The 14,247-nt window shown below is 41.2% G+C and overlaps 1 protein-coding gene across 2 annotated transcripts in view; it reads right to left on the bottom strand.

The window, feature by feature from the left end:
- Positions 1 to 4,362: 4,362 nt before the first annotated feature.
- BCL2L14 (BCL2 like 14) overlaps positions 4,363 to 14,247 on the bottom strand; it is a 29,210-nt gene continuing 19,325 nt past the window's right edge. For both annotated transcript variants that reach the window (XM_033408157.2, XM_012537217.3), the window contains 2 exons: positions 12,247 to 12,513; positions 4,363 to 7,979 (listed from right to left, as the gene is read on the bottom strand). In XM_033408157.2, the coding sequence (XP_033264048.1) occupies positions 7,941 to 7,979; positions 12,247 to 12,513 (306 nt within the window). In that variant the 3' untranslated portion in view covers positions 4,363 to 7,940. The remainder of the gene's footprint in view (positions 7,980 to 12,246; positions 12,514 to 14,247) is intronic.

The following is a 14,247-nucleotide window of genomic DNA, read 5'->3' as shown; positions in this document are numbered from 1 at the left end:
GAAATTATACACCACTTTGCATATAAGAACCTTACAACAGTCTATTTCCTTCTCCCCTTCCAGTCCTTTGTGTTTTTATTATCACGTATTTTGCTTCTGAATGTTATGTCATGATACATTGAGGTTTTTTTGTCTTGTTTCTTTGTTTGTTTGCTTTAAACAGTTACCTTTTTAAAAAATTTAAAGATGAGAAAAATATTTTAACTTACCCACATACTTATTGTTTTCTGGTGCTCTTTATTCCTTTGTATATGTCTGAGTTTCTGTTTGGTGTAATTTTCCTGCAAGCTGAAGAATTTCCTTTGGTATATCTTATACTGTTTGTCTGCTCATAACAAATCCTACTTTTGATTGAAAATGTTTTCATTTTGCCTTCATTTAAAAAAATTATAACAGCTTTATTGAGGTATAATTGGCATACAATAAACTGCATGTATTTAAAGTATACAGTGACAAGGTAATGAATAGTTCCATCACCCCCAAACACTCACGTCTCTTTGTAATTCCTTTTTCCATCCCTCCCTGTTTCCAAGCAACCAGTGATCTGCTTTCTGTCACAATAGATTAGTTTGCATTTTGTAGAATTTTTTATGAATAAGCCTATATACACTATGTGGTGGGCTCCCCACCCCCTGGCTTTGGTCTAACGTCTTTCACTTAGAGATTCATCCATGTTACAGGATATACCAATAGTTCATTATGTTTTTAATTGAATAGTATTCCATTGTATGGATACACCACAATTTGTTTATCCATTCATCTGTTGATGAACATTTGGGTTGTTTTCTCTTTAGAGCTTTCACAAATAGTTACTTCATTTGGTACAAGTTTTGGACCAAATTCATTTGCTTTGAGTAAATTCCTAAGACTGAAATGGTTGGGTCATCTCATAGATGTTTGTTTAGCTTTTTAAGGAACTGCCAACGTGTTTTCCATTTTGGCAGTGTAAAATTTTACATTCTGTTTTTCTTGAGTGAACTTCGGTAGTTTCTGTCTTTCAAGAAAGTTGTCCATTTCATGTAAGTTGTCAGATTCTTGGCATAAAGTTTTGTATCATATTCTTATTTTCCTTTTAATATTTGTAGAACCTATATTGATGTCACCTCTCTTGTTCCTGATATTGGTAATTTGTGCCTCTTCTCCTGATCAGTCAGATTAGAGGTTTTATTGTACTGCTCAACAAACCACTTTTTGGTTTCATAGATTTTCCACTATTTTTCTGTTTTCTATTTGATTCCCCTCCCCACTTATGCCTACTCTGCATTTGCTTTTTGTAATTTAAGGTACAGGCTGAAGTCATCAGTTAACGACCATTCCTTTGAATGTAGGTGTTTAGTGCTATAAATTTCCCCCTAAGTAGTACATTAGTGGCTCTCATAAATTCTGGTATGTTGTGCTTTTATTTTCTTAAGTTTACATTTCTTCTTTGACCCAGGCGGATTCCTAACCACTGTGCCACCAGGGAAGTCCCCCATCTTTCTTTTGATTAGGGTTATCACGGTATTTCTTTTTACCTTCTTTTACTTTTAACATAATCATATCTTTGTATTTAAACATTTTGATTTAGACATCGCTTATTTAGTTTCCAAACATCTGAGGGGTTTTCTAGATATCTTTCTGTTACTGATTTATAATTTAATTTCATTGTGATCAGCAAACATATTTTGTATGATCTGAATCCTTTTAAATGTATTAAGATTTGTTTTGTGACCCAGAATATAGTTTTACTTTGTAAATGTTCCATGTGCAGCTGAAAAGAATGTGCTTTGTACTGTTGCTGGATGTGATGGCTGTGATGTCAGTTAAATTTTATTTATTTATCTATCTATCTATCTATTTATTTATTTATGGCTGTACTGGGTCTTCGTTGCTGCGCTCAGGCTTTCTCTAGTTGCTGCTATCAGGGGCTACTCTTAGTTGTGGTGCGAGGGCTTCTCATTGCAATGGCTTCTTTTGTTGAGGAGCACGAGCTCTAGGCTCATGGGCTTCAGTAGTTGTGGCTCACAGGCTGTAGAGCTCAGGCTCAGTAGTTGTGGCGCATGGGCTTAGTTGCTCCGTGGCATGTGGGATCTTCCCGGACCAGGGCTCGAACCTGTGTCCCTTTCATTGGCAGGCGGATTCTTAACCACTGTGCCACCAGGGAAGCCCTGTGATGTCAATTAGATCAAATGGGTTGGTAGTATTGAAGTCTACCATATCCTTACTGATTGTCTATTTACTTGTTCTATTAACTACTGAGAGAGATTGACATCCCCAACTATAATTGTGAATTTGTCTATAGCTCCTTGGAATTCTATCAGTTTTTGCTTTGTGTATTTTGAAGTTGTTTAATACTGTGATTTGTTGTGTATTTGAAGCTGTGATATTGTGATTTATAATAATAAATATATATTTGATCTTTGTCCCTGCTCCTGGCACAGAGCTTCTAAAATCTTTGGAATTTTCTTAGTGGTGAGATCTATAAAGGTATCTTTTTGTTAATAATATGGTTAACTTTGGAAAGCTCCTAGGTAACCTTGGATGGGGGCTGGTTTTCAGGGGAACCATCTATCTGCTTAGAGGGGTGGGACTGTAAGTTCCAACACTTGACCTCCAGGAAGAGGAGGGGGGCTGGAGGTTGAATCAGTTGCTAATGACCAGTGATTCAATCAATCGTGACTCTGTAATGAAGCCTCCATAAAAACCCAAAAGGACAGGGTTGAGAGAGCTTCTGGTTGATGAACATATGAAAGTGCTGGGAGAGTGGTGCTCCTGGAGAGGGCATGGAAGCTCTGCAGCCGTACCTAGCCCTATGCATCTTTTCATCTGGCTTATATCCTGCGTTATATCCTTTTATAATAAACTAGTAATCTAGTAAGCAGAATGTTTCTCAGAGCTCTGTGAGCTGTTCTAGCAAATTAATTGAACCCAAGGAGGGGGTCATAGAAACTTCTGATTATAGCCTGTTGGTCAGAAGCCCAGGTGACAGTCTGGACTTAACAATTGGCATCTGAAGTGTGTGTTGTTGGGGAGCCAGTCTCCTGGAGCTTAGCCCTTAACCTGTGGGATCTGTCATGGGTAGCTAGTGTCAGAATTGAGTTGAATTGTAGGATACCCAGCTGGTGTTGGAGAATTCTTGGTGGTGTGGGGAAAAAACACACACACTAGAAGATACATAAACATTACAATTGTTAGGTCCTCTTGATGAATTGACCCCTTTATTATTATTAAATTGCATTAATACTAATTAACACTAATATTAACATTCTTTGCTCTGAAATCTACTTTGACTGATACTAATACAGTCATTCCATCTTTCTTTTTTTTTTTTTTTAAATAACTTTATTTATTTATTTATTTTTAACTTTGGCTGCATTGGGTCTTCGTTGCTGCGTGCAGGCTTTCTCTAGTTGCAGAGAGTGGGGGCTCCTCTTGTTGCAGAGCACAGGCTCTAGGCGCACGCGGGCTTTAGTTGTGGCATGTGGGCTCAGTAGCTGTGAGCTTGTGGGCTGCAGAGCACAGGCTCCATAGCTGTGGCGCCTGGGCTTAGCCGCTCCACAGCATGTGGGATCTTCCCGGACCAGGGCTTGAACCCGTGTCCCCTGCATTGGCAGGCGGATTCCTAACCACTGTGCCACCAGGGAAGTCCCCCATCTTTCTTTTGATTAGGGTTATCACGGTATTTCTTTTTACCTTCTTTTACTTTTAACATAATCATATCTTTGTATTTAAAGCTGTTTTATGTAGGCTGCATATAGCTAGGTCTGGATTTTTTTTCTAATCTAGTAATCTCTGCCTTTTATTGGGATGTTTAGACCATTTTCATTCATTGTGATTATTGATATGGTTTGGTTTAATATTCTAGCACCTGCTATTTGTTTTCTTTTTGTCTTATTTGTCCTTCGTTCCCTTTTTCCTCCTTTTCTGCTTTATTTTTGGATTATTTTTTATGATTACATATTATCACCTTTGTCAGCTTATTAGCTGTGAGTCTTGTGTAAGTGTATATGTGTGTATATGTTTTAGTGATTTTTTTTTTAGTTGTACAGTGTGTATTTAAAAATTACCACAGTCTACTTTCAAGTGAAATTATACACTTCACATATAGTGTGGAATCTTACAATTATACTTCCATCTCTCTCTTCCCAGCCCTGTACTTATTGTCACACATTTTATTCTACATATTATAAACCCTACAATTATTTTTCCTTTGAATGGTCCATTATCTTTAAAAGAGATTCAAATAAGAATAAGAGTATTTTATTGTACTTATCATTTCCAGTGCTCTTTTCTGTAGATATAAATGTCTATTTGATATAATTTTCCTTCTGCCTAAAGGACTTCCTTTAACATTTTTTATAGTTCAGTTCTGCTAGTGAGGAATTCTTTTTTTTTGTACTTCTCAAAAAAATCTTTATTTCACCTTCCTTTTTAAAATCATCTTTTTGTTGAGTATAGAATTCTATGCTGACAGGGTTTTTTTCTTTTCATACTTTAAAGTTAATACTCTTCTTCTGTCTTGTATTGTTTCCCAAGAAAAGTTTGCTGTCATTTTTATTTTTGTTTCTCTGTATGTAATGAGCCTTTTTCTCTGGCTACTTTTAAGATTTTTTTTCATCATCACTGCTTTTGAGCAATTTATGATGTGCCTTAGTTTTCTCTGTGTTTTTGTGTTTGGCATTCATTGAGTTTCTTGGTTCTGTACATTTATAGTTTTCATCAAATTTGGAAAATTTTCACTCCAATTACACATATATTAGGCTGGTAGAAGTCATTTCCCAAGTCACTGTTGCTCTGTTGTTTTTTCCCCCAGTCTTATTTCTCTGTGTTTTAGTTTGAATCTATTGGTATGTCTTCAGGTTTACTTATCTATTCTTCTACAATGTCTAGTCTGCTGTTAATCCGATCCAGTATATTTTTCATCTCAGAGTTATAGATTTCTTCTCTAGGAGTTTGATTTGAGTCATATTTATAATTTCTATGTGAGGTTCTGTGTACTTCACACGTTCAGTCTTTCCTCTGGCTCATTGAACATATGCAATACAATAAAGATGGTTCCATCTTTATTGTAGAATAAGTATATCAGCTGTATCATCTCTGTTGTGTTTTTTTTTAATTTTCTCATGATGGGTCTCATTTTCCTGCTTCTTTACACGCCTTGTAATTTTTTTGTATTGGATGCTGACTGTGAATGTTACCTGTTGGGTGTTGGGTAGTCTTGTGATCCTTTAAATATTCTTGAGCTTTGTTCTGGAACACAGCTAAATTACTTGAGAACAGCTTAGTCCTTTTGGTACTTGCTGTTTGCTTTTGTTGGAGAGAACCAGAAGTATGTTTAGTCTAGGGCTAATTTTTTCCCACTACGGAGGCAGAATTCTTCCGCCTATTGCCATGTGGATTTTGAGGTTTCTCCATTCTGCTCAGTGGAAATAGGCACTGCTCCCAGCCCTGTATGAGCCTGGAAGAGTCTATGCCACTTCATGTTTTCAGGCGTTTCTTTCCCAAGCCTTGGGTTACTTCTTGATAGGCCCACGTTGATGAGCGTTCATCTGAAAACTTGAGGGGAGCTGTCTGCAGATCTCTGGAGCTTGGTGTGCCATCTTCTCTCCATTTGCCCTACAAACTTCAGCTGCCTTGGCCTTCCTGGACTCCCAGGCTGTATCTCCTCTCTTCAGGGAGAGTGCTGAGCCCTGTGTGGGCTCCCTTCCTTGCAGCGTGACCTGGGAACTCTGCCTGCAGTAATCTACGGCAATCACTGGGCTCACTTCTTTTCTCATCTCTCAGGGACCAAGTCCTTCATTACCTGATGCACAATGTGTTGATAACTGGGTTTTTTATATATATATTTCATCTGTTTTTCAGTTGTTTTTAGCAGGAGATTAAATTCGGTTACTAGTACTTCATCTTGGCTAGAAGCTGCAGATGATATTGGAACACTTGGAGAGCTTGTTAAAACTACACATACCTTGGGCCATGCTCCAACCTTACTGATTTACAGGTTATAGCAGTGAGGCTAGGGTGTGATTCTGCAAATGTGCACTAAAAATATGCCAGGCATTAGGTATACAAAGTTAAATTAGACATAACAGTTGTTTACAAAATAATTTATAATCCAGTGCAAAAGACTCATTTTTATGATACAATGTATTAGGTATAATGTCTCTATACAGGGTGATATGGAACATCCTTATGAGGAAAGGCATCCAAATATAGTCTCATGGTGGCCCAGGGAGGGTTAGCAAATGCTTCCTGGAGAAAATGAAGGAATGGATTTGCAAAAATGGGCTAGAATTAGTTGGATTAGGGAAAACGGGGGAAAGAGGACCGACAGATAAGAATAGTCCAAGCGGGGAAAATGTTATGAGGCTCAGAGGTACAAGGTTACATAATACATTTGGGGAACTGCAAATAGTTTGGAATGGAGAGGAGGTGGTCTCTAGTGTCTCCATCTGTAAAAGGAAACTCCTTTAGCCCTAAAATTTGTGAGTTTCAATGTAGGGGGAAGAAGGTAGAAGAGAATAGCTCATTTTAGTCCAGAGTAGAGTAGTGAAGCATGTGATCATAGATAGCTCCAACTTTCCCTTGAAGCTGAAAATATGTCTGATAAACTCATTCATTTATTTGTTCATCAAAGGTCTGTTAAACTCCTACTTTACATCAGGCTATGTGCTGGGCGCTAGGGAGCCAGAAATTTGTAAGACTCTAATTTGATAGTATTTTTAAAAATTGTTTTGTGTCTTAAACACCCACTATGGAACATACTTCACTTACTAAAAAGCCTCATTCTGAACAGTATCAATTTCAGAAAAACTATCAGTGACTGCTTTGAAAGCAAAGGAAGTTTTCAGCTTAGCTGAGGGCAGCACATAATAGTGGACATAAGTGAATACAGCACTAAATACCAAGCACTGTTCTAAGCGCTTGATATAAATTAACTTATATGATCCTCACAGAAATCGTATACTCTTACTTACTGTCTATTTTAACCATAAACATACCCTTTTGACAGTTATCTTTCTGCATATTTATTTTACCAACCACTAATCATTACCGCAAAAAATAACAAAGGCCTAGAAACCTCGAGAAGTAGAGGTGGGGTCACTGAGATAGTTGAGGGTGATAGGAATAGTCGTTTTCTGCCTAATGGAAGTTTTTCAAACTGCCAAAGAATTCTCCAAGAGAAGTGAGTCAAAAAGCAGATACGGGGCTTCCCTGGTGGCACAGTGGTTGAGAGTCCACCTGCCGATGCAGGGGACACGGGTTCGTGCCCCGGTCTGGGAGGATCCCACATGCCTCGGAGCAGCTGGGCCCGTGAGCCATGGCCGCTGAGCCTGCGCGTCCAGAGCCGGGAGAGGCCACAACAGTGAGAAGCCCACGTACCGGGGGGGCGGGAATAAAAGCAGATACGGCAGTCTCTCCCCAGGCTAGTGGATACAGCAGTAAACCCAGGAGTCTCTGAGCTCTGTCTACCAACATGAACAGCCACATGGGCCTAAAGGTAGGCTTGAAACAATGTCATTATCGGGCCATCTCAAGTGAAGTTTGAAAAATAAATAGTACTGGAAACCAAAGAGTAAGCAAATGCACCGTTTATCATTTCACCTTCATGAGGTCAACAAACATGTGTCACACACTTTCACTAAAGTGGCCGGCAGAGGCAGGGTGATGGCTTCTGTTCTAAGCATTTGAATGGAAAATTACCACTTGCCTTTCGAGACTTCCTTACACACTCAATGGAGACCTGAAAACATGGATGCCGAGGGCCATGCTACTAGATTCTATGAGCCGGAGATTTCAAGGCCTCTCCTGATGCCTCTTGATTTGCAGGAATAATGGTTTTGCAGATTTTGATGGTCCATCTGCCTTGTCCATTTTTGTTTTCTCCCATAGTCTGCTAAGACGGATGTACACAAGACCAGAGTTGGACCATGAGTATTCCAGATTACAAATCCTCTGATGTTTCAGTCTACTTCTTCATGTGATATCCCAAGTACTTTTTCCTAGAGGGGGGGAAAAAGAGAAATAGATTCTTAAAATTCCAAGTTTGATTCACTGTTGAAGTGAAAACATATGCCTGTTAACTCTGCTTTCTTATCCCAGGCATGACCCAAGGCTTGGAGACCATGTTAAGGTTGGGGGGAGGGTTTGGAAAGGTGACTGGCATCCTTGGTATGCCTGAAAGGAAAACTTTATCAGCTAAGGACTTATGTGACACACCCAGGGCTAACTGGCTAGATGGGAAAAGTCTTTGATTCTATGGTTAAATTCGAAAGAGTAGATACTGAAAGGTTGATGACTATGGAGGTGGCAAACCTCTTCTTCCAAAGTGCTGTAGAAGGGGTGAGGTTGCCAGAACCACAGGGTAACGATGTGAATGATGCTTCAAGCGAAGCAAAAAGGCCAAGGAATAAATTAAAATCAAATGGTGGCTTGTTTGGCATGCTTTGTGGATAGAGTCGCTGTTCATTCATTTGATCGACTCATTATTCTACAAGTATTGGCTGAACATCTATGACTTATGTAAAAGTAATGGAAACTATGAGAGAGAAAAAGGGGCATGAAATACATAATTCTGCCCTCACAGATTTGCAGTTCCATTGGGAAGATGCGATGCACTTCTATGAAATGTGGACGACTAAGATAATTAGGAACCCTGAGCTCCTGGAAAAACGTGTGCCTAGGAATAGTTTTTCTCCTTCCACACCACACTACAAGGACACTCCAGAGAGCCACTAACATCCCTGGGGCAATGGAAGGCTTGCCACCCAGATTCATCTCTTTCCTGTTCTGGGAGACTGAGCCACCCGCCTCCACACTTTCATAGTTCGTATCAACTCGTAAATATTCTTCCAGCAGCATCCTTTATTTTTTGCAACTCTGTCTGCAACTTTGGAAAAAATTAGTCCTTTCCCTCTTATTCTTTTTCTTCCCTCTCCTAATTTCTAGCTACGTGCTCCAAATTAAACCTAACTGTGGCCAAGACTTAAGATTAAGATTTATGATGACCTGGAAAAGTAAACTAATACATTTTGAATTGAAAATACAAGTGCTAAAGAACTAGTGCCACAAAATTCTAAAGCCTTTGAAAATTCCCTTTATTATTTCTACCCCCAAAAAATCCATCTGTTTTCTCTGATTGGAACTGTTTTTCTCTCTAGCACTAGCAACCAAATTAAGAACTAATAAAACTTTTTATATTCTTTTTTCTTTCCTCTTTTTATTTGCTTACTAGAATTAGAACCATTGTTTTGTTTTGTTTTTTTGCGGTACGCGGGCCTCTCACTGTTGTGGCCTCTCCCGCTGCGGAGCGCACGCTCCGGATGCACAGGCTCAGTGGCCATGGCTCACAGGCCCAGCCACTTCGTGGGATCCTCCCGGACCGGGGCATGAACCCGCGTCCCCTGCGTCGGCAGGCGGACTCTCAACCACTGCGCCACCAGGGAAGCCCGGAACCACTGTTTTTCATAACAGATTTTTTGGAAACATACCTAAAACTCACCTCTTAAAGTATATAATTCAGTGGCTTTTAGTATATTCACGAAGTTGTGCAGCCATCACTTCTATCTGATTTTAGAACATTTTCATCACCACAAAAAGAACCTCTGTGTCCGTCAGCAGTCACACCCCATTCTCTCTCCCCAAAGCCCTAGGAAACCACTGTCTCTGTGAATTTGTCTATTCTGGACATTTCATATAAATGGAATCATACAATATTTGTCCTTCTGTCTGACTTCTTTCACTGTGCATAGTGTTTTCAGGGTTCATCCACCTTTCCATACTTTATTCCTTTTTATGGCTAAATATTATTCTACTGTATGGATATTCCACATTTGGTTTTTCCATTCATTATTCATCATAGATAAATTTCTTCATTGTTTCCAGTTTTGGGTCATTATGACTAATGATGCTGCTATGAACATTCATGTACAAGTTTTTATGTGAACACTTGTTTTCAGTTTTCTTGGGTATAGACCTTTTGGGGAACTGCCAAGTTGTTTTCCAAAGGGGCTTGACCATTTTAGAGTGCAACCAGCAATGTATAAGGATTCAGATTTCTCCACATCCTCACTGACACTTGTCTTTTTTATGTTAGCCATGCTAGTGGGTATCTCATTGTGGTTTTGATTTGCGTTTCCCTAATGTAGAAATGAAGATGGCAAGCAAGGATCTTTTCATGTGCTCATTGGCCATTTGTATATCTTCTTTGAAGAAATGTCTATTCAAATCGATTTTGCCCATTTAAAAAAATTGCGGGGTTTTTTTGTCTTTTATCGTTGAGTTGTAAGAATTTATTACGTATTCTGAATACAAGTCCCTTATCAGATATATAATTTGCAAATATTTTTTCCCATTCTCTGGGTTTTCTCTTTACCTTCTTGATGGTATCCTTTGAAGCAGAAATATTTTTAATTTTGATGTAGTCCAGTTTATTTTTTCCTTTGTCGCTTCTGCTTTTGGTGTAGAAACGCCGTTTTTTATAGAACACTTTTGGCGTTTCAGTTACATTAATTAACTAAATAGACTTTTGAGAATGGGCCTGTAAGGCCAATTGATACTTATAACCTCGCTGGAAAAATATATTAACTAGACCAACAATGATGGTAATTTCCTGTATATAATCATAATGCAAACGTGAAGTGTTGTAAAAGGTCAGAGGCTGGTAAGAGTCTTGAGCCGGAGTAGTCCGGAAGGGCTTGGGGCAGAAGAGGGACTTGAGGGGGGTCCTGGAAGGAAGGGCAGTTAAAGCTGAAGTGATGTTGAGGATTCTGTCCTCTTCTTAGCATGAGTTAAGGCAGCTTGAATTTAGAATACCTAAGAGCCTTGTTCAGATTAGCCACTTAAGGGCTATCATATCTGGTGCAAAAGTGGAAAATAGGAAAGAACAGAAGTCTGGGTTGCTTAATGGGTAGCCACTGGAGACCATGGCGGACACTTCAGCCCCTTAGGCATGATCAGCTGTACTTTCCGTCTGGCAGCCAAGACACTAAGCCTGTTTGGAGGCCCCAGGGCCATGTCCAGAGCAGACTCAAGCCTCCTGGCCCCTGGACCACTCTCGTGGAAAGAGGACTAATGATAATGTATGTCCTCCTAAGAAGGGCTTGAACAGACAGAAATGCCCTTGGCCTACAGTAAGTCCCCTACACACGAACCTTCAAGTTGCGAACTTTCAAAGATGCAAGCGTGCATCTGGTTCCAGCAAGGAACCAGCACCTGTGCCGTCAATGTTGGGCATGAGTGAAAGTGCAGCTGCCCTCCGTCTCCTATCGCTGAGGATCCTTCAGCTCCACCTCCTCTCCCTCCTCCAGTCAGTAACTCTTCTTGCCTGTTCACTCAACGCCAGCCCCTGTATGCCAGCTGTTACACTGTGTTACTGTACTTTTCAAGGTACTGTACTGTAAGATTCAAAATGCTTTCTTGATTTCTTGTGTCATGTATTATTTGTGTGAAAAGTATTATAAACCTATTACAGTACAGTACTATATAGCCGATTGTGTTAGCTGGGTACCTAGGCTAACTTTGTTGGACTTACGAACACACTCTCAGAACAGAACTCGTTCGTACGTAGGGCACTTAACTGTATTGAGATTTAGAGCTCTGGATGGGGTAAAGCATTTTGAAAAGGTTACTGTTACGAGGCCATTTGAACGTGGCAGTTTTAAGGAAATCTCAAGGGAAAAGTATGGGAGAGGGGTTGAGGTGAGGAATCAGGGTAGAGAGGTCTGTTTTGCCTGATAGCAGGTAATTAAAAATAGATGAAAATTTAACTGCTTCAGTTATCAAAATGTCCCTGTCAAAATGGCTGGGTCCAAGCAACAATGGCAAAATGTCATAAGTCCTGAACCTCTGCGTGAGAATTACACCCGCACCCCATCAGCATCTGAGAGAATAAGGAACTATGTGCCTGTCCTTTTCTCACTGCTAGACTTCCGCTGCCTGCAAAATTTGTGAAAACAGAAATTATGTCTATCTAAACATTTTATATCAACATCTCTTCATTTCCTGTTATATCCGACCAGTCCCTCTCCCCCCACACACATACCCCACATACCCTTTGGGAGCTCAGTAAATATTTATTGATAAGATAATCACTAAAAAATATGTTCCCATCAATGGAATAAATCTCTTGCCACTCAAGTGTCCAAAACCCATGAGAACCACTTCAAAGATGTGTTCCCTTCACTTAAAAAAAACAAACCCAAAAAACCCCTTTCCATCCCATCTCCTCTGAGTTCTGGGAAGATTTATTTTTAAATAGGATGCACTTACCCAGCCACCGTGCTGCTGGACCCAGGGCGAGAAGTTCTCCTTCAGGTACTTGGTTCCAAAGCCCAGCACCCTGTTCATGGGATGGCTGTCGATGCCTGTGAGCTTGGCCGTGACGTCTATTGCAAGAGCAGCCTTAAAGCCCTGAGCTTTGACCTCTGATTCTCCCCTGGTGTCCACACCCCTTAGGAACTGGTCTGTGATGGTCTTGAAAACAGAGTAGGACAGCCCGCCCTGGAAGCTGTTCATCAAAGCCTTGTCTCTCTTCAACTGTGTGCAAGAGGAGAAGCAGTCAGTACAGCAGCTTGGCCCGGGCAGGCAAACTCTCCCACTCGACACTGGGCAACTGAAACACCCAATGGAAAACCCTCAATTCTGGTCTCAATCGTGGTGCCATGTCCTGCAGGACCGGATTGGGCATGGACCTTCTCTGTGAATTTCTTTCATGGGGACAAATACAAACTGAACAGCCCATTCATTCGACATTCAGCAGATGTTTCCTGAGTGCTGAGTACCCAGCAGGTGGTACTGTGGACCATTAAGACTCAGCCCCTCACTCAAAGGGCTCACAGTCTACTGACGGTTGTGACCCAGTGCAAAGTGCTCTGTTAGAGGTTGTGTAATGGGCAGAATCTGAAGCCTGGAAATCACTGTCTTCGGGCTCAACCCCTCCTGCTACACCTCTTACTAGCTGTGCAATCTTGGAGAACTTAACCTCTCGGTTTCAGTTTTGTCATCTCTATACTGGGATGACAGTACCTGTACTACAGGGTAATTGAGTAAAACATGTTGTGCTCAACATGGTGGAAAGTGCTCTCAGTGTTAGCATTTGTCCAGGATGCTTCAAGATGCGAGATGCTTTTCTTTGGCCGTGCCGCAAGGCATGCAGGATCTTGGTTCCCCGACCAGGGATCGAACCCGTGCCCCCTGCAGTGGAAACGTAGAGTCCTAACCACTGGACCACCAGGGAAGTCCCTGCCTCTGCTTGTGAAAAATCAGGGCTTGTGTCATCAAGCATACATCATCCTCATCTAAGGCCTTCCTTGCAATGTCTGTAAAGTGATGGTTGTCATGTGAAAACAAATTTCTCAGTGATCAGGGACTATATGTTTATTTGAAAATCAACTAGTTCTGTCCTTGAGGAATGATAAGCTGAGCAGGTTTTCAACCGAGATGGTTTCTAAAAGGGGTATTCTGGGGATGAGTCAGATGCGACATAAAGATTTTTAGTGGAGCCGTGCCCTTTATCTGAGCCCAGCCCACCTCCTCCCAACTTCCAGGAGACACAGGGGCTTATTTGAATTATAAATCTGAAGCAGGAACATCCTCGACACCAAGAATGGACTCCTCTTAGTCATGACCCAGTGGAAGAAGGTAGACTCGAAACCTCCAGCGGGCGGCTGGAATCCAGGACCATGCCAACACAGTAAAAGAATGAAACGCCAGTAAGAAACCCCTTCCACAGGTACCCACTCTGCCCCCCTGCCCCTTGGGGTTGCACCTGGCTTTCTGGCATCTCAGGGAGGTGTGGGAGGAGCCCACAAGTGCCCTCGGGGATGAGTGGCTTTGCAGACACTCTGCAGACATGGCAGGTCCCCTCCTCCTTGTCACTGTCCCATTCTGTGGGGAACTTAACACCCACAGAGCACGAGTAGAGCTTCTGTGTGTTCCCACCAGAGTCCTCTACTGGGGAACCACATAAAGAGAACCACCACCATGTTTTCTACATAAATAATGTAAATGATTGCCCCCAAATCATCAAGAGAGTGCATCAGGCAAAGTGAGGTTTTTAAAGTGGTAATTTGTGGGGTGAAAAGGAAAGCATCTCTCTTCATAACCAGAAGGGTCAACCTTCATACCACGCCCCCGTCCCTGGCCTCCCAGACCTACTGCCAAGTCCCTGCCCCGGGGGGAGGCCGGGAAGGAGACGGCCGTGAGAGCCACAGCAACTTTGAGCTGTAAGGAATCCTTGAGCACACCTGTCAGATCCTTCCTAGTTCAAGT

Source organism: Orcinus orca, chromosome 11, assembly GCF_937001465.1.
Source record: "Orcinus orca chromosome 11, mOrcOrc1.1, whole genome shotgun sequence".
NCBI classification, from domain to species: Eukaryota; Metazoa; Chordata; class Mammalia; order Artiodactyla; family Delphinidae; genus Orcinus; species Orcinus orca.
Note: the sequence above shows the minus strand (reverse complement) of the source record. Positions and strands in the feature narration are given on the sequence as shown.